Genomic DNA, 23,319 nt, shown 5'->3' with positions numbered 1-23,319 from the left:
CATAGAGAGCACTCTAAAATGTATTAGCCATTACGGAAACTTCAGACCTAATTATTTTCTATTAGTTGAGTTTTGTCATAGCATCAACTCTTTAATGAAAGAGAAATCTCACAAGGAGCTGTTAGAAAGGCTTTTAAAAACAGAGGGCATGATGAAACAGGCAGGATTTAGAAGCAGACTATTCCCTGGAGAAGCTGGCTCAATTTTAATTCTCCCCTGATCCTGCCCTACAGTTACAGTAGTAGCAGTACATGGTTAGTAGGATTCCAGCAGATGCTTTTCTTCCCCTTTCTCCTCCCCAGTCCCGTGGTTCATTCATAGTCCAGTATCTGCCGTCACATTATGCAATCAGGAATGGCCAGGGCTTTTCTGCATGGCCAGCATCCAGACAGGGACACACTGCTCAGGGAATCCCTCCTGCCTCTCCTCTCGTAGGATGGTGAGTCCGCTCATTTCAATGAGGCTGTGGAGGATGTTGAGGTCTCGGATCACACTACTATCCAGACAATCCAGGATACAGCCCTCCCTGGCTACATTGTCCTTGAGAATGATAACACCGTTATCCTTCAAGCCGTTCTGGCACCGGATGAGAAACTTCAGGAGATCTTTATCTGTCAGATAGCCTACAGATGAAAAGATGGAAAACAGATCACTATTAACCATTCAAACAGACTCCCCCTGTGCACATCGGAATGGTGCCTAGATCTGTTTCTCCATATCCTAATCACTGATGTTTACGAAAAGATCTTGATCTACCAGGTTTCATTATGCAAACCTGAGCAAATCAATGAGATCAACAGTTACAAGCTCAAATCAATATTTATGATCCATGTTAGTAGTAGCAACACATGTGGACAGAAGTCAGTGGCAATAATGGAGAAAATACTGGGTGCTGAAGGGTTCTTTAATCTGGTGGTTAAAGTCATAATAAGAATCAGTGGCAGGAAGCTGGAGCCAAACAAATTCAAATTGGAAATAAGTGACAACTGTTTTAACAGTGTAAGTAATTACCAATTGGAAACTACCAACAGAAGTGGTGGATTTACCACCTCTTGAAGTCCTCAAATCAAGCGTGGTTGACTTTCTCAAGATATGTTTTAATTGAACACAAACTTCTTGCTCAGCACAAGGGTAAAGCAATGAAATATAACAGCTTGTAATATAGAATAGGTCAAATTAGATAATCTAATAGTCCCTTCTGGCTTTTTGTGCTACAAATCTCTGTAACTTCGTGTAACATGTGCCCATCAAAGAAGCTCTGGATTAAAGATCCAGTGAGGAATGCAAGCCCTAACAAACTGTCAAATAAACTCTTCATATTGCTCCATACTGTTGTGATTTCTGCATATACCACGTGTTTAAAAACAGGAATTTTTTAATATGTTATTGAGATTGTGTTTTGTATCTCCATTCTCAAAGATCACTTCTGTTGAGATCAGTAGAGTGGGGCTCAGAGAAGAGCAAAATGAGAACCTCATGTGTGAAACCTACCTAAAATGAATTAACAAGGGCAGGTGTTCAGAAACTGAATGAAAAACTTGAAAAAGTTGATTGTATTTTCTAGTCAAAATATTTAGTTTTCTTCATGGTAGATCTAAACTTTTATAAATGGAAGTTGTCATTTCAAAACCACGTTTTGATATAGAACGTCATTTTTGTTTAACTACTTCACTCTCCCCAAAAAAAGAGAAAGAAAAAGGACACAAAGCCCAAAGCTGAATGCCTTCAAAGCTGTAGGAAAATGTTAATTTCAGTACAAAATGTTAACTTACATTTTTATTTCTTCATAAAGTAACAGCCAGGGCTCATATAGTTATGTATATGTAAGACAAATCAAGATTACATAGGCAAGATTCATTGAAGCATTTGGCCACTTAATTTGGAATTTAATGTTCTCTTAATCTAGCTTTTAGCCTAGTTTTCCTCCAAAATGAGATTTTCATTGTGTTGCTATCTGCCAGTCTGTCCTGCCCTGCTACCCCAAAAAGTGTGGATCTTGTTGGCATATTTCAGCCAAATTCAGGATAGTAGTAGAAGCCTGATTAATACTGAAGATCGCTATATAGTTAATTGCAATTTATGGCTGAAGGGAGGAAGGAGAATCAGCCCTCCATTTCTACAAAAGAAGAGGCATATGCTGCCTTTGTCGGCAGCCACCCAGCTGATCTGCACAGCCCCAACAAGTCTTCAGTCATTCTGCCTCATGTTGACTGGGATTTGTTCAAGAGATGAGCCAGGAGCCAGGTTTACTGTAATGGTTGATTGATTAGTCAAAAAGAATAGAAATGCAAAGGAAAAATAAATCGTTCTGAAGCAATTTGTTTGCATAGCAATAGAGGAAAGACCTGTTCTAAGACCAGTTTCCTTACTGTTTAAGACTACATGTAGAGGACAAATTAAGTGCTCCTGAATAAAACCATCTTCTGTGCTGATCTCTCTGCCTTTGTCTTTTGCCTAACAAGAAACAATTTCTGGGATTTTGGTTAGGAGAAGTTGTTCAAGACTCCTCTTGTGCTTTAGAATAACAAATCCTGCCAGCTGAAATTGCACAAGGGACGCTTAGGTCCAACGACAAGAAGAAAACCTTTCTGGAAGGACTGCTAGGCACTGCAGCAGGTTTTCCAGAAAAATTACAAACTCTTCAGCAGTAAAGGTTTTAAGGAACAGCTTGGGGAAAAAATCTGCCAAAAATGGTATTTCTGACTGATTGGGAAAGGAGAATAAAAAGTTGACTTTTCAGGGCACCTTCAATTCACTTCTGTAGTTGCATGACTATTCTGTTTGCTTATGGGCTTACAACACTTTTCATTCAAGGATCTCTGCACACTTCACAAAAGTAATTAACTCCCATACAATTGCTGTAAGTAGGAGGGGAAAAAAATCTTTTTTGGGGAGACATGCACACACTGTCTAACTGCCTCTTTGCTGCTATTAATGCTGCAGTGCATTCTCAGGGGTGGCTGCAGGAGAAGCAGCAGGTATTTGTTATAGGGGGTGGTGGTGCTGGATGACACAGCTAACAGAACCTGTTGGATAAGCATCAGTTCATGTAAAAGATACAATCATATGGTTTATAGCTTTTGATGATTTCACTATGGTTAGGTTTTTTTTTTTTTTTTTTTCCAGGTTGTTTCTTGAAATAAAGCTCAGGTCTCAATAAAAAATCATCAGATTCAGAAATCCCTCTGAGAACATCATCATGAAGAATAGATTCCCACTGTCAGAGGCTAAGAAAGGACCAAAGGTGATATCCCCAAAGGGCCACTTAGCCTAACAAGTTCTGTGTGTGAGGGGTATCATGCCAGTGTTTCCCTCAAGGTCTTTGCTGGAAACCATCCCACAGGATGCCAAGACATGATGCAAAAGTGGTGAAACCTGTGTGGAAAATGGCTCTCTGCAAAGAACTGAAGAAAACCATCCTTAAATGAAGGCAGGATCAATCTTGTAACTAAACAAACCCAACAACCTGTCCTGTGTTCAAATGCTTGGGCTGCCCCATCCACAAAGGGGGTGAGATCTCTCAAAAAGGCTCTTTTTTCTTGCTAGATTGCATGTCAGAAGGTGAGAAATCATCAAGGATATCTCTCTGGCAGTCTGCAGTACCCAACGGCTCATGAAAAACACATGGGCAAAAGGGTGTCCAAAATCTGCCAAGACTCGAGACACCAACAATGAGGTCTCACATGCTGCATATCCTCACAGCCAAGCTTGATCCTCACACATTGGTACTGCCACAGTGCTACAGTCTTTCTCCCACCACGTGCCAGATGTGGAGGTGTTGACAGATCACATCTCACTATGAGGCCAACGCTCTCTATCTGTCTGCAGCAGTAGTAGCTAAGGAGGATTCCTGCTCAATATATAAGGCCTATTTATAAGGCCTACTCCTCAGCTGCACCTTAGCACACAAGCTGCTCCCACGTACATGTACCTTTCTCCAGTATTTGACATGAAAAAAGCAACTTGATCTGTACCCACTGTGCATGTGGCTAGGGAGAACTCTCAGAAGCCTCTTGTGAGTTTTTGAAGGAAACAGGACTGTACTGGGCTGACAGGGTACTGTGGCAAATTACAGGAGATATGGACTGCGAGGACTGCCTGACTGCACAGGAAGGCTACAGGAGTACAGTGGTTTCAGATTTATTTATTTATCTTCTTATTTGCTTGTCCTGGCTGCTATGGGACCAGGTACTGGAAGTGAATGAGTGCAAGACTAGCCTTGTGCCTCCAGCACTGGTCAGTCCTGGCCTGGCATTATTAAAGGCTTGAGAACCTCCTTTTACAGCTGCACCATTCTTTTAACGTTAATTTTAGCACAGGCTGTGTAGTTCTCTGAGATGCTGAGCTGGATGAATCATGCTGAACTAACCTGAAACCCACTGAATCCAGATGACATCATATCTTTGTGGGGCTGGAGTGAATTCCTGGAGGCTTTTGCAATAATACATCTCTACTCTGTCCTCCTTGCCCTGCAGGTAGTTCGGGACCTCAGCCAGGAAATTCTCCATCATATCCACCAGTTCCACGCTCTTGAAAACTGGTAACAGGACATGCTTGCTGATCCGACCTATCCCAGAGCCGCAGTCCAGGGCGCGGTTGGTGCCAGCTTTCCCCACCCCCTGTGGAACACAAGAAAATCATTTGAAATCTGAAAACTGAAAGATCATCCCCTCGTCTCTGTAAAGTTGTTTGCAACTTCATCTGTCACGTATTTGTATGCCACAGCCAACTACAAGACTACGCAAATCTCATTATGTTCTGACCCCAGTAAAGGCCTAATGAAAAAGAAAGAATATGCCAAATATTGCATACAAGAAGTAACTTCTGGAGCACAGAATGCCTAAGGTGCCCATTGACATCTTTGCAGATGCAGAGTGTCTGTGAGATCCAACTGTGTTTCTCAGAATAAGTTGGATCTGAGCAAAGATCACGGAGTTTTAGGTAACTTATCACAACACAAAAGTTTGGACTGGAGCATATACAGAATTTCTTTTTTTAGTCAAAGAAACAAGCAAGATGATTGAGTAGTTTCTGCTTAAGTATTCATTTTTTTCTTCCTAAATATCGTCTCTGGATAGAGATCAGACAAGAAAAATTGTTGCACAGAGGATATGTCTTTGAGAAAATAATGAGTCACTGTAAAAGGACCTTTATAATGAAAGCTGTATTTTACCCCTGAAGCTTCCATTCTGGCTATAAAAAGGCTCTTAAGAGCCTGCTGCTGTTCTGTAAAACAGAATTTTTTACTTAAAAAAGAAATTTTAAGTCTGTACAGGCACCGACTGTGGGACTGGAGCTCCCCTGGCCGAAGTTATCTGTTAAACAAATACATTAAAAGCAAATGTAAACACCTTTTCCCTGTCTCTGGAACTGAGCATTGAAGCAAAAGCTATGGGCCAAAGTCCCTGCTGCACCTTTGCTGCTCTTAAAGGAAATAAGCCCAGGAAGAGTCTAGCTCTTCCTGCTTATTGGGAGACCCCCTCTGTAATGACCAAGCATAAATCATGTAACTCACTGTTTTTCTGGCCTTGCTTCAGTGGGTAATTCAGTAGATTATTAAGGTCAAAGGACAGTACCGTCAATGACATGACTATGAATAGCCCAGCTCAGCATCTGGTTACACAGAGTAACCGTAGAAAGAGCACAAGGACCTCAATCTCACTGGTCTCTGGGGCTGCTGGTCCTAATTTGTATACCTAGGAAGATTAGGAAGATTAATCTCCCGATGCGTGCAGGAGTCCACAAGCCTTCCACCCGATTGGACTCTGGAGAATACCTGGTTGTAGTTAGCCAGAAAATGTGAGCTATTCTTCATTCCCAGGCTGGGTTTAGAAGCATGGGGCTTTTACTGAGGACCAGACTGAGCTGTAACGAGGAGTTCGTGAAAGGAGAAGGAACTGTGCATTAGATCTTCACAAGGTGTATTTCTGTACTGTTTGCTGGCAGGTACATACAGGCTTATGCTGATGAGATTAAGTAAAATGGTTGAGGAGAGCTGGTGAGAAAACAGGGATCATTTACCAAAAAGCTAACAGAATTAGATAAAAAGCTGTTCAACTTCTTTAACTTTGTATTTCAGAGAACCTACAGTCACAGTACCTTACTAAAACCAGGGAATTCATTTCCCATGATGTGTCACAGCAAGAACCTCTGATGTCACATCTCCATTTGCCATCAAGAAAAGGGAAAGGAAACACTCATGGGAGATGAAGCTTGACCCCATGCTTCACTGACAGGGAGCAAGAGCACCAGGCAGTCAGAAGAGAAGCCCTGCAAAGCACCACAGCTCCATTTATAATGAAAATGTTGACATAATTCCATGTTCAGCTAATATATTTTCAGTTTGGGAGTGCTCAGATCTTTGACAGGGTATTAACATTTTCTTTGGAAGGCAAGCATTTTCCCAAAAGCCTAATTGAGTTGAAAATTGGACTTCTCATTTAAAGAAATAGTGTAAGTGAAAATTTTAAGCCAGAGCAGGCTTCAGAATTTAAGATTGACTGCTTCGCTTTTTACGTGTTTCCCGTTACTCAGAATCGCTGTCACTGAGGTCATGTACACACCCAAAAATTCTGCTGTGAAGCTGAACAGGGCACTCACAAAGCTCCTTAGAAATAAAAGAGTTGTGGCATATGTTCATGATGCTACTACTTCAGGTTTTGAAAGGGCAGGAAGGCAGTCTAGATATGTAGGGGAAACAAAATAAATCAGCGTTTAAGAAATAGTTAAAAAACACAGTGGTTTTCTTTCTAAGTAATTAAAAAACCTTTTTTCAATCAAATATCTTCCATCTCGCTGATCAAACAGAAGGAAAATCACTTTCCAGAAGCTTTTCATTCAGAAAGTCCCTCATCAGGCAGCTGAATTTAGGGCAAGACAGGGCAGCAAGGAACGAAGGGTTTGGGGGCAGAAAGGGAGCTATAGGAACATAATCCCCATCTGTACTGTTTCATACACCTAAGCTCTCAATTTTTCCTTAATTAATGGTTTCTTTGCTCCGTTTTTTTAACAGATTACCTCTGGATTAGAGAGAACACAGTGCCTGTGTGGACATCAAGGCTTGAACCGGTGTGAATACATTTCCATACATATGCATTGGTATAACTCTGCTGATAACCTTTCAAGTACGACCGTACCTAAGACAACCTATAGCTTGTCTGTATAGCACTGTTGGCTCAAGTTCTCACTCAGATGTTGCTTTTGGTTTGAGTTCTGCCCACACACACATAAAACCTCTTAACGTGAGCACAGTGGCACTTTTAACTCAGTTTGACTCGCCTGGGCTGGAGACAGGTTAAAATATAAGTGAAGTCCTTAGTTTTCTATTGCCTTGTTGTAATTCCTTCCATGTGCCCAGGCAAGATAAATTCTCCCATGGTAAAGAAATCTGTAGCTCAGTTTACAGTGGTGCTAAGAATCATGCTAAGAAATGCCATACATGAAGGTATGCAACATCAGTCATGGAAGGGAAATGTCACTGTGTGGCATTTCCACACCAGCCAAACTAACTCAAGAAGGGTAATTTGAGTGGAACTGGGCAACTGTTTTTAAGGAGCACTAGTTTTGCCAGAAAATAAAGTTTTGGAAGAAGAAAACTCTCTGTGAAATTGATACCTCAAATCTAGAGAATAGTTCTAGCCAAAAAAACATGGGAAAGAATGTTGAAAATGTCAAGATACTTCTTTCTGACGACTTTCAAGGAAAAAAAAAAACTTGTCAACTTTTCATTTCTAAACAGCATTTTTCATTTTGGAACTGACTTATATCTTGAAAACAAAGGAAATGTTTTTTTCAGAGGGTAAAACAATCAAAAAATAAATGAAATACATTCAGTTGATCTGAAACTAATTTTCCTATTTTCTGAGTTTGTTAAACTTCTCTGTAAAGAAAGTGTAGTTTATATTAGGGTGAAGCAAATTGTTTTTGTTTTTTTCTTCTTTGACTGCCTTATTGGAAAAAAAATATTCATGGAGCCATAAACTAGGGAAGACATGGCTCAAATTAGCTGTAGAGTAAGGTCACTACTACAGAAAGCCAGTAAATATCTGTATCTGCTTGAGAAGGATTCAAGTTGCAGTAGTAAGAAAGGAAAATAAACCAGAAGTAAATAACCAATTGACTGTATCTCAATAGAGGACAGGCTTTAACAAACTAAATCAGAAGTAGCAAACATGCAGATTCCTTTCTCTTCCTTTTTTTTTTTTTTCTTGTTTGATCTTGGCCATTCAGAGTATCCCTTCTATCCCTGGCTAATAATAGGAGTAGGAACTCTGCTCTGGATTATTTTGTATCTGTCATCACACCTGATGCATTGGGTATGAATTCTCTTTGGCCTGTGAAACTCTGCTACAGACTGTACTTCTTTCCTTTTTGGGTCCTGGACATGAGAAAGTTTAACAGTGTGGTTCAAACTGGCTGTTCAGGAAACTGAATCTATATGATGTCTAGGAAGCGTGAAATCTTTCCCCGAACACAGGCTTATGCATCACTTGAATTCCATAAATGTCCTTAAAAGAAGACTTAAGTAACATGTAAGGGATATGCCTTTGGCTGGCTCTGGGCTCACAAGTTGCTTTTTTTTTTTCCCCCCTGAAAATGCCATGTTACTGTCAGGTTCATCTGCCTTGCTGAATTTACTTCACATTTTCTTATTTTGTAAAAAGCCTGATAGATGGAGGCCTTCAAATGTTGTTAAACCATTAATACAAAACACGGTCATTAGAAATAATGTATTTTTTTCACTTAGGTAATTGCAGTTTGCCATTACCTAAAAACACACTGCCCCCAAAGCCTCTGTCAAGTACAGTAAACTTTTTCATCAGCTGCCCTTCACGGCTATATAGGATGTTTATCTGTTGTTAAACCACACTCATTTTCCATCCCAACTCATTTAAACCGTGCCCTTTTGAAACACAACATCTAATTAACTTATTGAGGTTTTTTTCCACAAAAGATCATGAAGGCTAAAAAAAAGGTCATCTGCCTATGCCAAGTTTGTACATTTGAGTAGAAAATGAAAGATCTGTGGTAGTGTTATATAGAACTAGTAATTTTGTGAGCAGGACAATATAGAAAATTTGGTTCCCTGTAGCTTTGTGAGTTCTTTAGCATCTAATACTGTTGTTGAGCTAATTTAGCAGGCTTTTTATCCCCGGGAAGGGGAAGAGGCAGTCAGAAAACCATTGGACCACACTTAAAAAAATGTACAGATTCCTAAAGATACATTTAGGCATCAGTGGGATTTTCTGAAACCTGAGTGCCAGTGATACTGCTATTGTACGTGCTTTTAAAATCCTGCTTGGCATCTCTTTGCATCTCAGGTCAAACCAGACCTTTAAAATCTTTACAGACCTTTAGAGATCTGCCTACAGAGTCTACAGTGATACTACAATGGTCAAGAATAATATATTTTTCCTAATGGTAGCTTATTCTATATACTGCTAACACTGGGAGGGGAAGGAGGGTTGGTTTTTCTTGCAGCATTCTCAGAAAAAAAAATAAAAACCTATAAATAGGCAAAACAGAAACTTGGCATTTAGTCTCAGCTACTTTCCCAAATAGACTGCAGGAATTTGCACAGACGACCACGAAAAGTCCCAGTCCTGCACTGAGAATTAATCTCCCACCCAAGCTATAGGAAGTCCTTGCACAGTCCTCTTTGCAAGCTTCAGAGCGTGAGAAAGGGATGCAAAACAGGTAAAAAACGACATACAGCCGGGCAAAATGCGTTTTCAGGATGATGAGTGCTCTGGCAGGATGCATGTAAATTATATGTTCCTAGCCCCCATCGCAGCCAGTTACGACGTGCGCTTCATGCATATCAAATATGACATATGGTGCCATTTACAATACTGCATGTCGCTTATGCCACACACCACCGCTGTCTCTTGCAGAAGATGGGATTAAATGACTCACCCCAACAAACTTCCTGAGAAATTCCCTGGAGGATTCAATGTCTGTATTGGAGAGCTCAATGTAGTCTCCCATCATGCCCTCTTCTGTGGCTGGTACCTCCTGGTAGAAGTGTTTGGCCCTGGCGTAGAACTGCATCTCCCCATTGATAACTTGACTTGTTAAAGCGTAAAGTTTCACTGTAGGCAGATAAATCATTGTTTCATTGTTAATGACAGATATTTCTGGGTTAGTTTTATTGTTCTGGAGGCATGGTGGTGAAGAGCTACAAATCTAAGTTGAGCCTCCATATCAGCAAACCTCTGTTTCAAAAGCAAAGGTAGAGGGAAGGGTGTTGGATTTAATCCTGCAAGGCTGTGAAAGGACACAGCACCTCTTGGGCACATTCAGTGCCTCCCAGGCTCAGACCTCGTTTGTCATTACACAGTACGATTTCCCATCGGTGAAAAATCATTTCAGTTTGAAGACGAACATTCATGCCAGAGAGAGAAATGGGGCTGGTTTTCTCCCCGAATTGCTGTGGGCAGAGTTTATAGCTGTACAGGATCCACACTTCTGCTGTCACAAACCTAACCGCCCCTTACGGCCTGCACGTTTCCATATATGCTTTCCAGCCATTGACAGCTGCACGGAGAGAGTAGCACAAGAGTGCAGATGAATGAGGCACTTGCTCTCGTTTATTTTTAGTGATACTGTACAGTCTGGGGCACTGCGAGTAAGCTGAACCCACGAGCAGATGGTACTCTCAGGCCTCGAAGACTATACAGAGGGGAAGGATAATTTACAAAAGAGTCCTAAATTTTCTTCCATCATAGATCAGGGAGCAAAATAATAAAACTCCCATGTGCAGAGGCTTGGATATTTCTTTTCATTGCTTGGCTATTTGCTGGTAATAAACAGCAATCATAACTTTGAGGCTGTTTTATCAGAACCCGTGAGTTCTGTTGGGTGAAGGCTTATTGGCCCCCATTCAATGAAGAACTGAGATCTATGTGCTGCATCTGTTTCTCTTCTGCACTTGTGTGTTGGCATATCAAACGTAGTTATGTTTCATAGCTCAAAATTTGGGACGCGGGCAGGTCAGAAACCGTTTGGAAACCAGCAGCTCTTGCTGTCCCCTCTCACATGCAGGTGCACGGGCATTTTTCTGCGTGTACGAGGAGCTGTTCCCAGCCAGGTCTTCCAACAAAATCACGACTACAAGCCTGGGGGTGAAAGCCAAGCCATAAGGAGGGATGGAGTCACTCTGGGAGTGTCTTTGTGAGCACCACTTCGCAGTGTGAGCCCAGCCCTGCTGCAGACTTCCAGCGTGCTCAGGGAACTGGAAGCGAGTAAGCAGCAAACACCTTGCTGTTAAGGATAAGGGAGAAAGACTTAGTCGCTGCTCAACTTCTGCTTTCTGGGGGCTGAATCCTTAAAACTGCTGCTGGTAACGCTGGCAGGGCTCTGAACAAGCCCCACTGGGAGCAGGAGCTATGCCCTCCACTCAGAGGATGAGAGCTAGGCCAGAGAGCCCGAACGTAAGCCTGGAATGGATTTATTGAGGGCAAGCAAGCTCAGCAGGGAATGATAAGTGTGTGCCTGCCCATCCTCAGCGGGAGAATGACATTTTGGAGGCAAATGAGGGGGGACAAAGGAAGTCGGATGGAGAATAATTACCACCAAGGACCACTCAGAACAGAATAGTGCTATTGGGTTACACACCAGCAGCATGCCCGGCATATCCTTCATCCAACAAAAGCAGCATTACCAGCCCCTCTTGTCATCACCTGCTTAAGTCAACTGCCGAACGGATACTATTAAAGCTTTAATCCATTACACATTTATGTTATGCCTGAGAAATTTATACCACAAGAAGCACTGAGCCCAGCAAGGGTCAAACCTGGGAGTTTTACACACTCCCCTGATTATATTCACATTCTCAGAAGAAACCATTCAGCTGCAGAAATTAATATGAAAGGGGCAGCAGCCAATCCCCAGCACTACTTGGCCAGGGTGGCTCCCGGAGCCTGGGAAATAAAGGCTCCATTGGTGGTAGGGATTCTTCCAGTAAATGATCTCCATCCTCCCCCGGGAGCGGCACCAGCTTGTTTTCTCTGGGTCTTGTTTTCTCCATTTCAGATGCCAGCCTGTCTGGTGAACAGAACTGAATCCCCTGATGCTGCTTTACCGGATCTTCCCTATGAGAGTCCAGTGATGATTTCTAGGGTTTGTTTAATGGGACTATCAAGGGACTGTGATTTATCCCGTTCCACTAGACTGAAGGGAAATGCATTTACAGGCTGTCTGCACACTAGGACAGGGTGTTGCAGGCAGCTGGCAGCACGCATGACAAATATTCAGGGTCCTTCTACTCAATACATGAGCCTGACCCGAGGCAACACATGGAGACGATATGCTGCTCAGGATATCAGATCTGTAGTGTGTGCTCTCAGATTTCTCACTCAGAAGCAGTGTCAGGCTCGCAGAATGCCTGCCGGGGCTCGCATGCACACACCAGCTGACTTCGGCTCCTCCCTGGCCAGCTGGGGCCCCAGAGCCCTGCCTTATGCGCTGGCATCTGAAACCACCTCTGGTCTGAACATCCACTTTTTTTCTCTACCCAGCGAACTTTGCAAAGATCTTTTTGTGCAAGTGTCCCCCTCTGAGGGCATGCAAGGACACCGGCTAAAAGGGTGGCACTGTACCCACAGCCTCCTCCTGCAGAGCCACGGAATCTCGCTCCCGGAGCGTGCGACCTCCACAGATGATTTCCACCTCTCTGCTCCCTCAGTGTTTCTCCTCCCTCTCATGAATTTGCATCGCTGCCAACTCTCCCAACCCACAACCCAATTTTCCAGACACAACCAATCAACCTCACCTCTGATCTGCCTCGCAGCTGTGCCTGGCATGCAGGCTCGAGCAGCAGGACCAGAGGGAGCAGGAGGTTTGCCAGCTTGCAGGAATCTACCGCAAAAGAGGAGTGCGAGGAGACACATGTCCTTGGTGGCAGCTAGCGTTGCAGCTCTGCTCCAGCACGCCTCCCCCTCATCACAGGACCTGTCTAGCCAGAGGCATCTTCCCATTCCGCGACCCACGTGGGACTATCTCCTGCATCAGGAAATGAAATACTTGTGAGGTCTGTTGCTGACACACAGCCTGATTTCAGTGTACTCCGCGAAGCAGGGCACAGGCAGGACAGGATGATGGAGCCTGTAAGTCTCCCACAGGCTGCGGGGGGAGGCAGCTCTCACAAAGTTTGCAGTGTTCACTTAGGTGCCTTGTAATGTTTCCTGTTAGGAATGTGTTTCTAGTAAAGTGAGAAGAAAACTTTTTAGCGTGGCACGCAGCCTCTCAGCTCAACCTGCTGGCAAGGCCCTCGAGCAGCGAAGGCTGAAAGGAACCCACTGGCAAAGGAGGCTGAGAGCAGAAACTGGCTCCTAAAGGTCACCCGCAGTCATGAGGTGTTAGCAATTTCCAGTTGCTGCAGACGTGGTCTGGATGCTGAGTGGTGACCTAGATCTGAATGCCAGCCCCTGGGCTAGACAGGGAACATCTACCTAAGCCCTTTTTCCCTGCACAGTCCAAAAATGCTATCTCCATTTTTTTTTATGGATCAGCTCAAAATGTTGTTTCCCTTTTCTGATCTAAAGCTCTAGAGAAATGGGACCCCATAATACACAGGACTGGGCACAATCCCAACCTGCAGTACATGTTCTTGGTTGCAGGGTTTGCTCAGCTAAATTTCCCTGGCAGAAGCGAATGTTGCAAGTAATTTTTTTGAAGTTTTTATTTGTGAACATTATTTTGTGGCTCCAACTGCTTTCTGCGAGATATTGAACTAATTCCAGTTTGGCCGGGTATTCCCTTTTAAATGCAACATCTGCTTTGTGCATCAGCCGAAAAATAGTTATCTGGGTGCAGGGCACAATTCACCTCTCTGTTATGGTCCGAGAACCATTTAAGCCCTGTTTTATTGAGGATGAACATCAGCCCACCCCCTAGAGCAGATTTTACTTAGACACGTGCCTCACATACTGAAACATTTGGCTCTGTGGACTGATCATCTGAGTTTTCCACTGCAGATCTCACCCCACTGGCACCAAGTCCCACAGCCCACGTAAACACATGCACTGTTTCCAAAATCTGAGTAGCTTCATTAAAGTCCACAGGGCTTAGGGGCATTCACACGCATTTAAGTACGCTGTTGGACCTGGGCCTAACGTTACTCATGTCTTTTATTTATAAATGTTACCCCAGCCTGTAAAAATGACATGTTTCTCTTAACAGGCTGTGATACCAGATATGCTCAGCTCATAGGTAAACATGCCTAAGTGCTCCCCCACTGAACCTAGGAACAGAGGGGTGGGAAAGTGTGGAGTTTGCGTGGTTTGAAGTAAACTTTGTACCTTGGTGACTCTTGGTTTCAGGGAAAGTTCCAGTGTGAGGCCTGATTTCAGTGTAATTATTCATGCGTAGGGTTAAGCACATGCATAAGTATCCTGCTAGGTCAGAGTCCTGGTGTTGTATTCGTGGTTTAATTCTGTTTACACAGAGATACCTGGATCTAGCTGTGAAGTTCAGTTCATTTCTGGTCAGTTCCACTCTGAACTGAACTGGATAACGTCATTGTGCAGAGATGTTCAGACCTGCCACATTCTTTCCTCTCCATCACAGAGAGCACAGGATCACAGGATAGGCTGGATTGGAAGGCACCTAAAGAGGTCACTAGTCCAAATTTCTGCTCAAAGCAGGGACGGAGATTAGGTTGGACAAGGTTCCTTTGGTGTTTATTCATCTGTCTTGAAAGCCTGCAGTGATGCAGAATTGTATAACCTCCCAGGGCAACCTTTTCCAAGGCCTGACTGTCCACATTTTTCCTTATAGCCAGTCTGAACTTCTCTAGTTTCAATTTATGCCCACTGTCTCCTGTCCTCCACCTCACACCACTGTGAAGAGCTTGGCTATTCAAGTCACTGATAAAGATGTTAAACATCGAGGGCAGTTCCCCACTGACCTCGAGATTGAATATGATTTATTAACTATGACTTTCTGAGCCCAACCATCTGACCATTTTTTACCCATCTGATTGTCCACCCACCCGGACCATGACATGCATACTGTGGACTCACAGTACATTTTCCACGGGGTCCAACTGATTTGGGTGTGCTGGCAATAAAGTGGAAAACTTTAGAGAAGTTGTAATAATGACTCAGAGCATGAAAAACCTGGCAGAGGGACTCTTCAGTCTGACAGGTAAACATTTTGCAAAGTTTGTTGGCTAGGAATGGAAATTCAAATAAAATTCAGACCAAAAATGAAATAGTTTTAAGAGAGTGAAGTAATTAGGCCTGGTAACAGCTTAATTATGTACTGATGAATTCTCAGTCATTTGCAGCTCTTAAACCAAGTTATTTTTGTCTTCATAAATATATACTGTGAGCCAGGCATAAGTTATAAGCACGATCCAGGAACTTTTATGTGAAATTCAAAGCTAGATGTTCATAACAGTACCTTCTAGTCATAAAATGATCTACCAGTACTTACATTAGCTGTTACATTGTAGGAAATCCTGCTCAGTTTCTAATATGTTGTGTTTATTTTCAAAACAAATGAAAGAATAACATTGTCATAGACTTCTTGAGATTACATCGACCTATAATTAACTTTCCTTCCTTTCCATCTTTCCTTCCTTTCCATCGTTCATAGCTACCTGCCACTAGGGACAGGAGTATTTACCTTCCACGGTTCATTTTAGATAGCGGAAGATACTGCTGTATGTGAAAAGCCACATCAAAATACTATGAAAACATGGAAATACTTCTTCTCTTTACCGACTCATGAATTCTAGCATCTTGAGCAGAGTTCTTACTGGGGTCTGTACAATCTTACAGACTTGGGTAATCCACTTGCCTATACGGATCTTTCAACCAGGAAGGAGTGCTCAAGAATTCACTCTGAAGCACTGGTTAGTAGGTTGGGCAGACACAGCCCTTCCATCTTAAATTACTACAGTTCTAACATTGAGTGGGAGCCGAATAATTCTGCTTAAAAAGTAATATGGTAACATAATAAAGCTTCAAGTCAAATCTGCTTTTAGGTATACTGTCCTGGGAAAATTCTGGTTCTTATTCAGGGTCAAAGTTTCATAAGATGTGAACATTCTTTTCCTGCATGTAAAAAAACAAAATCTTGGCATCCTGTACTTTTCACTGAAATTAGGCTATAAACAAATGTTTTCGAAGCATATTCCTCCCAGATAACTGTGGGCTAGACAGCCTGCTGCAGAGAACTGGATTACAGCCTCTTGATAAAAAAATTTAAAAAGCATTACCTTGCAAGCACTTGTCCAAAGCAATCCGTATGACAAAGCTAAGGACACACCAAGAAACAATGCAACAGGTATCGGGCAGCAGAAAGTACGGCCTGTCAGCTCTGCTCCTCTGGGATTTGTCCTTCCAAGTTCCAAATAGGTCAATTCATGTTTTAAATGGTGAGAAGAAAGGGTGCCATCACCCAGAAACTAAACTTTCCTTCACTCTTGTGTTTTTTTTTCCTTGCCCTTCTCTGCAAATCTGTGGAGTATTCAGGTTAAACACCAGGGTACTGAGTTAAAGGGAGAGAGAGAGTAACAAACAGTGTAGCTAGTACTATAGGCTCCCTAGCAGGGCTTCTCAAAACTACTATTTTTGTCATTAGCGTGTCTGCACCCTGCCACCTAACATGACACGTCCTTCCGGACGTTGTCACACACACACACATGCTCCTGCCCACGTTACTCACCCAGGGGAAGCTTTTCCAGCAGATAAAGGTAACTCTGAAAGAAGTCGTTCTGGATTGCCTTATGCAAGTCAAAGGACATGCTGTGGCGACAGAGTTCTTCGTCTGTCTTGTGCCAGCGCGACTTAAAAGCCAAATGTGCTCCTTTATATGCCATGATGAAGACGTTTTTCGCAAGGGCAGACGGTTGTTGTGCCCGGTGCTTCCTGGAGGACCTGTCCTTCCAAAGAGACAGAGGCAGCGTCATTTAAACCGTGGCACTGTGCTGTCATTCTATATTGGGGTGTGTGTCTAGAGCAGCGCAGGGGGCGGAGGCGGGCGAGAGGGGAGTGAGAAACGCTGGCTCTTGGCACTTCCTCCGAGTAATCTCTGGAGTGTCGCCCTCCGAAACAAGCAGGTGCTGGAAAGCGATAAAAACCTCAACCAGGAAATTGCTTAGCCAGGGTAAAAGTATATCTACTCCGAAAAAGAGTGGCTTTAATTCAATTAGGTTTTTCTTTTCCTAATCTATTCAGCCTTCACTTCAAAGAAACTCAGATACTATCCAGGGTCTCCCATCTCCCTCTTTAATCTCACAGGGCAATTTTGTTTCTCTGCCTCTCCCTTGGCATCTGTTTTTCAGTCCGGGGGGGCCCAGATGAAGGCCAGAAGACCAGAACACAGACATACCTTTATAGAAATGGTGTGCCCTAGTAAATTGTGATAATTGCAAGCAATGAGCAAACAATAGGTTCAACTTCATGCTTTGCCGCTGTGTATGGCAGGACAAGCTCTTCTCTACACACTGTCGTGTCTGCACAGGGTTATTGAAGCTGTTTAAATGGTCCAGACTATCTCATCTGCAGTGGCTGACGGGAAGAAATTGCTGTCTGGGAGCAGAGGAGTGGTAAGGGCTTTTGTTTTAGTGAACAAAATGCATGGAAGAACAAAAGGAGATAAACTGCCCATTAATAAACTTGAACAAATACATCAGCTGGAAAAGAGGGGGAGGTTCAGGCTGTTACAACAGCAAAAGTCTGGAAGAGAGGGAGGAGGGTCAAAAGCTGAAATGCTTTTAGGATGGAGAATGGTAAGCTGCTGAAGGGAGCTGTGTGCTGTAAGTACATCACATCCCAGAGCAGGATCAGGCCTTCAGCAAGGGACGAGGACAGAAATGTACTGCTTCAAAATCTTTTTTGTCACTCAGCAGCTCAGGTACTTGGTATAGTTCAGATTCACATCTGCAAAGGTGGCTGGCAAGGTACCTCTGGGGGCTTTGTGCCGATGGCACTGACCTCCACACGTTGTGCCTGGGAGCCTGACCTGTCTGGTCAGCGCTGTGAACCAGCTCAGTTGCCAGAAACATGCAAGAAGGGAGGCAGAAAGATGCAGCTGAGCATGGGGTGGGGAGAGTGGAATCATGGCAGGGGTTAGAACAGCTCTGGGGCCACTGCACCAAAGCCTGAGACCTCCGTTGAACAGAGAGCTACATTCTTCAGCCCTCCTTAGAAACTTCAGCCATCCCTTGGAATAACTCAAGACTCAATTTTTCTTCCGTGCTACAATCTAGCAGAGAAGCATAAGGCTCTCTCCAACTGTTTGTGATATATCTGGGCCCAGACACAATCCTGGTTTATCTCCTGGTTTTCTCACAAATCTGGCCCTTTCTCTTTGCTTATCTATTTCCAGCCACTTGCCAGTAAGTGAGCCAGGAGCGGATGTCTCAAGACAGCATGTGAACGCTTCGGAAAGACGTTGCACAAGCTCACTTTGTCACCGACAAAAGACACCCCGAGGAACTCACGGCCCACCTGCTCTGCATTTGACATCGTGCTTCACATTTGTCAAGGCTCTGGTTTTGGCAGTGGCCATTGTGTAGCACAGTGACCTCCCTGCTTAGAGACAGAAAAGCCTCCAAGCATGAAACCTAAGCCGTGGTGTCTCCTAGTGGAGTCGAGTGCTAGGACAGCACGGTTGAGCGTGCTGGGACCACAGCCTCAGGGCTCCCCATAGCTTTGACACCCACGAGGTCACTGAACGAGGTTCACTGGATTGCTTCTTTAGACCAAGTGGCTTTAACTGGTTTTGTCCCACTGAAAAAGAGTGAAGATCCATGGAAGGCTGAATAAACACTCGTTATATTCATTCTATTTGCATGTAATCAAGCCTAAGTCCCTGTTCAAAATAGCTTTATATTCTAAGAGCTACCAATGGAGGCACACCGAGTCCTCAGATGCTAGGGCAGCTGAGTAGGTGAGTCACAACAGCACCAAGCCTTTTAAAGCACTTTCAAAGCACTTCCTATTGCTGTCAAAGGTTAGACAGAAACAGATTTATGCCCAGAAGTGCCTGAAAAAGACCACAGAAATTGCTTTTTTTTTTTTTTTTTTTTCAAAAAGTGGATGCCGTATTTTCTGCCTATTTGTCAGCAGCAGCATCTCAATCTCTCCTGCTACGAACTACTCACAACTCTGCTTGCTTCACACTGCCTCTTAGCTCGTTGTTTTCAGCAGGATTGGTACAGATCTACCTAGAAGCTGCAAACTGTTCATGCACTAATGTATAGCCTGTATCTCCACTAACAAGAAGAGTGAGGTTTGAGTATGGGTACAGTGGCACCCATACGACTTGTAGTGTCACTGCTGAAATGTGAGTCAGCCCACTTCTCAACTTTAGCTTCCTTTCCCAAATGGCCTTTTCCCAATGGTCAGTTTCCCAAAATTGACTCTTTCTGAAGTTTTCCGAATCGGACAAGCCTACCTTTTTTTTTTCATAGTAGAGATGCTGAAGAATCTGGACTTCTGGGTGAAGTCCTACACTAAAATAACAGTAGACACAGCCATCATGCATGACAGTCATTGCCTTAAACAGCTTCTCATCTAAAATAAGAATGTGTTTGTATTTAAGAGAGTAAACAAATAGTTCCTCCATCTGTCTTCTTCCTCCTCCTTGTGAGATCAGGCAGCCCAAGGACATGAGGTTTATCACAGACTAAAATGAAGGATCAGCTCGAGTGGCTCCTAGCTGGAGTTAAAATACCTGCAGCTGATCTCTGCCTGAGGGTAGCAGGTTTAAAATAAGGTATCAGATGGCTTATGATGAGTCACTGCAAGATCCAAAGCAGCTCTACTTGTTGGAGCATCAGGGAGAGCTTGGACTTACTTTTAAACTAGTAGGCAACTGCCTCTGCAGATCTGAGCTGTACTTGCTACTTCTGAAACACATCAGCTGCACAGAAGAGAAAAAGGGAAACATGTGCACTAGCTCCACATATCATGCAGGTCACAAAGGGTCAATTTGGCCTTTAAATTACTGTGTTCTGCTTACAAAACACCTGGTATGCAATGTGATTTCCACACGGACAGGCCATCAGGATTGCTGTAAGATGTCTCTTTATCTTAAAAAGAAAAGGCATCTATATTAATTCTTCTCACGCCTGGCATATGATGTCAGCAATAAATGCAGTTAAAGCAAGTAATTTTTGTTTTATCTTTGACAACAAGTTTTTAAAAGTTCCTGAAAACCACAGGATCATGTTGATAGAAGAGGCACAGGCTGAGAGCACACGTGCAGCTATGAGGGCAGTGGAGAACAGCTGCAGGTTGGGCGGCAGGTGGTAACCTTCATAACCGGCTTCGCTGCAGCCCGAAAAGCGACTGCCTGGATTGTTCTGCCTGCAGCTCCAGCCACTGATTCAGAGCAACAGTGGATGCCAGTGCCTGGGTGCCGAGCTGGGAAATAGCAACGTGACAATGAATGAACTAATTGTCTGACTTGTTGAAGTCCAGAACTCTTAGTCACAATCCTCACCCACCTAAACTCCACTCCTGGGTCCAATTAGACTCAGCGATCTTCAGACGTATTGCTGTGAAAATAATTAGTTTTTCAGTTGAGCATGGAATTGAGAAAAAACAGTGTTTTGGGTAGATGAGAAACTGAAATATTTCTCGTCTCAGACGAATAAGAAAATCCTGTGTCAGGCCAAACAAAATGTTTTGTTTTGTTTGCAGGGTTACTTCCCTTCTACTTCTTTGTTTATTTGTAATTAAATTTAGGTAAATGTGGTTTCAGTGTACCATTTACAAGTGCAAACAATAATAATGTTGTTGTCACCAGTAGAGCAGTCAGTCTCGCAAAATCACTCTGCGGCAAAAGGACACAAGGAAATGCAGAGCAAAACAGGTCCTTGGGCAAAGACCCAATCCCTGGGATAAGACTTCTGATCTCTCATGAGAAATCCTCTCTTTGAAGCACATTTCCAAAGCAGAGTTCACTGCCTGTAGGTCAGGATGACTCACGCCCTTCGGGGCACATCCTGCACAATTCCCGTGCCCTTTCGCGGGTACAGTCACAGCAGCAATCTGTTATCATTTATGCAATTGGAATTTAGCAATCTGGAATTCCATCTCAAGCAACAAAACGCAGCATGGGAGCCCTATGGGTAAAGACATTATAATTCATGTAAATGAAATTGGCCAGAGCTTTATCCCTATGGAGGGAATACGCAGTTCTTGCCTTCAAATCCTTCTAGCTCTGGAGCCAACACTAAATTATGTTTTTAAGGGAGCGAGCGAAGCCAGTCTTAGGTAGGAGTGGGAGCCTGCCTCGTGATGTCTCAAGCACAGCGACAGTCACAGTGGGGCCCTGATTTGGAGATCCACAAACAGTGTGCTAACGCAAATAGCGATATTTGGGGAGGACTCCTGCATGCTTTGGCTGGGAGGCTTTTATTTGGTTCTGGTTAGGGACTCTCAGTAGTGCTGGAGCTGGAGGGAAGGAAGGGCAGGGTTCCTGACGAAACTGCAGCGGGGGCTGCTCTGTTGTTCTTGATAAGAAGCATGACAGCTGTGCCCACAACATCTGGTTTTCATTGAACCCTAGTGAGAGTTCCTTGCTGAGTCTCTTCCACCCCATATGTGGTGGTTTAATTGATGGAGCCTGAGAAGGTTTTAGGTCCAGCGTGGAATGCCGCCTTTCACTGTGATATGTGACTCCAGATACAGTAAGGGCTGGGCTGCTCAGAGTCATCTTTTAAAAGCATTTCTTCTCGATATTGCATTTTGTATATATTGCCCTCTGTTGGCTCGAGTGCATGATAAAGCTCCTTCTCTAGGTGAAAGCTAACAAAAACCTCCTTCTGGGTGAGTGGCAGGGCTTGTGGGTTTGGAAAATGCAGGATCAAGTTAGCTGCAGCCCCACGTGTGCGTGCACAGCTCACATCCCCCAGTGCTCTGCGTTTAAGAATGCAGGCACAGCTCTTTAACCAAGGAGGAAGGAGGTCTGGAGACTGGCTGTCTCAGCCACTGTGGACTGCACATGAGAAGGGAGTTTTAAGGAGTGACCGGAGGGTATAGTGGTTTGGTAAGCCAGGATAAAGAGGATGTTGCACGCTCAGGAAACAGTACAAAAAAACAATCCAGAAAAGCCTGTGGGAGAACTGGGCAAGTGGGAGATAAGCTAGACAATTTCTTTCAGCGCTGGCACAGAACTGCCAGAAACACTTTGGTAAAAGGTCTCTCAGAGAGGCTTTATTTTCAATTCCAAAGCAAAAGAAAGATGGCAAACCACACCATCAAAGCTCCTTCTGCACACAGCACTGCCAGAAAAACACGCCTCTCCCACTTCCTTCTCAGTTGGATCCTTCCGACCTAAGGCTTAACACTGACCCATCTGCTCAGACCAAAAAGCATCTCGCCTGGTTAGCTGGTCTCAAATGCCAAATGGCCGCAATGTCTAGGGAAACAGCCTAAATCCACTAGCTGAGAAATGTGCTTTGGCTGATCAAGCTGCTCCCTCACAGCAAGACTGCATTTTTGTGAACCCCTAAAATACCCAGGCATGAAAGCTCCTATCCTGGGCAAACCAGAGCACACCCTAGCGATGTGATGGGACATGAGGGTGGTGATGCCAGGAGGGGACGGCCCTTCTGTGGAGTGTGAACATCATGAAAATACAGAAACTCCATCACGAAAATACAGAAACTTCAACCTGAGGAACTAAAGGGTGCAGCTGATAACAACAGATCTGTAGAAAGAAGTGATGTGGGCAGGCCATGGGTTAGGCAGGTTATTTAACCTTCCGCAATTTGCTAGAGAAGGAGCAGGCTTATCAGAGAGGCTGAGGTGTAAAGATCCAGGCCTTCAGATCAGGAGCTCTGGTCTGGATCCCTCTCTGCTGTTGGCTAGGAGTGCAAACGTCAGATTGGCATTCCCCTGGTCTGGTAGGGCAGCACACTTCATAGCACCAGTGGAGAACATCCTTCTTGTTAGGCCAGTTAAAGCTAGACTGGAAAATGTGTTGTTCTGTGAGCTGCAGAGCCACACGATGCCTCTGACTTACTGCTTCTACCTGAAATAACCTCCATGCCTCCTCTCATTGCCACCTGTTGTGAAAGACGGATCCTGGACTAGAGACTGCCTGTGCTGGGGCCAGCCCTGAGCTGCTCTGGGACAGCTTGGCCAGCCCATTCATCTGTGTTGTCTGGCTGGTGTGCGGAGTGACTGACCCCTCGCTGCTGCCAAACAGATGAACTCTGCTTCGCTCTCCCTCAGTGGAGTTCCTATCATGGGTCTCTCTCATCTACCTGGCAGCTGGATTGCACGGACTTCAAGGAATTTAATGAAATTTCAGACGCTGTGCACATCTTTCAATGGTGACATGCTTGACCAA

At 43.9% G+C, this 23,319-nt stretch overlaps 1 protein-coding gene across 1 annotated transcript; it reads right to left on the bottom strand.

Annotated features, from left to right (window-relative positions):
* Positions 1-220: 220 nt before the first annotated feature.
* Positions 221-16,828, bottom strand: METTL11B (methyltransferase like 11B). Its single transcript, XM_032192712.1, has 4 exons — positions 16,675-16,828; positions 9,916-10,091; positions 4,370-4,619; positions 221-623 (listed from the first exon to the last, which is right to left on the bottom strand). Exons 1-4 carry the CDS (start codon positions 16,826-16,828, stop codon positions 349-351), a joined length of 855 nt encoding a protein of 284 aa, XP_032048603.1. The 3' UTR covers positions 221-348.
* Positions 16,829-23,319: the final 6,491 nt, after the last annotated feature.

This window comes from Aythya fuligula, chromosome 8, assembly GCF_009819795.1.
Source record: "Aythya fuligula isolate bAytFul2 chromosome 8, bAytFul2.pri, whole genome shotgun sequence".
NCBI classification, from domain to species: Eukaryota; Metazoa; Chordata; class Aves; order Anseriformes; family Anatidae; genus Aythya; species Aythya fuligula.
The sequence above is the reverse complement of the archived record's forward strand: the minus strand, read 5'-3'. Positions and strand labels throughout refer to the sequence as shown.

Bases quoted from the DNA above. Each gene is read 5' to 3' on its own strand.
- METTL11B (XM_032192712.1), bottom strand. From the start codon at position 16,828: ATGGCATATAAAGGAGCACATTTGGCTTTTAAGTCGCGCTGGCACAAG. The intron at 10,092-16,674 runs GTGAGTAACGTG...ATCTGCCTACAG, and splicing joins GCTGGAAAAGCTTCCCCTGG to TGAAACTTTACGCTTTAACA. The intron at 4,620-9,915 runs GTGAGTCATTTA...TGTGTTCCACAG, and splicing joins TTCTCAGGAAGTTTGTTGGG to GGGGTGGGGAAAGCTGGCAC.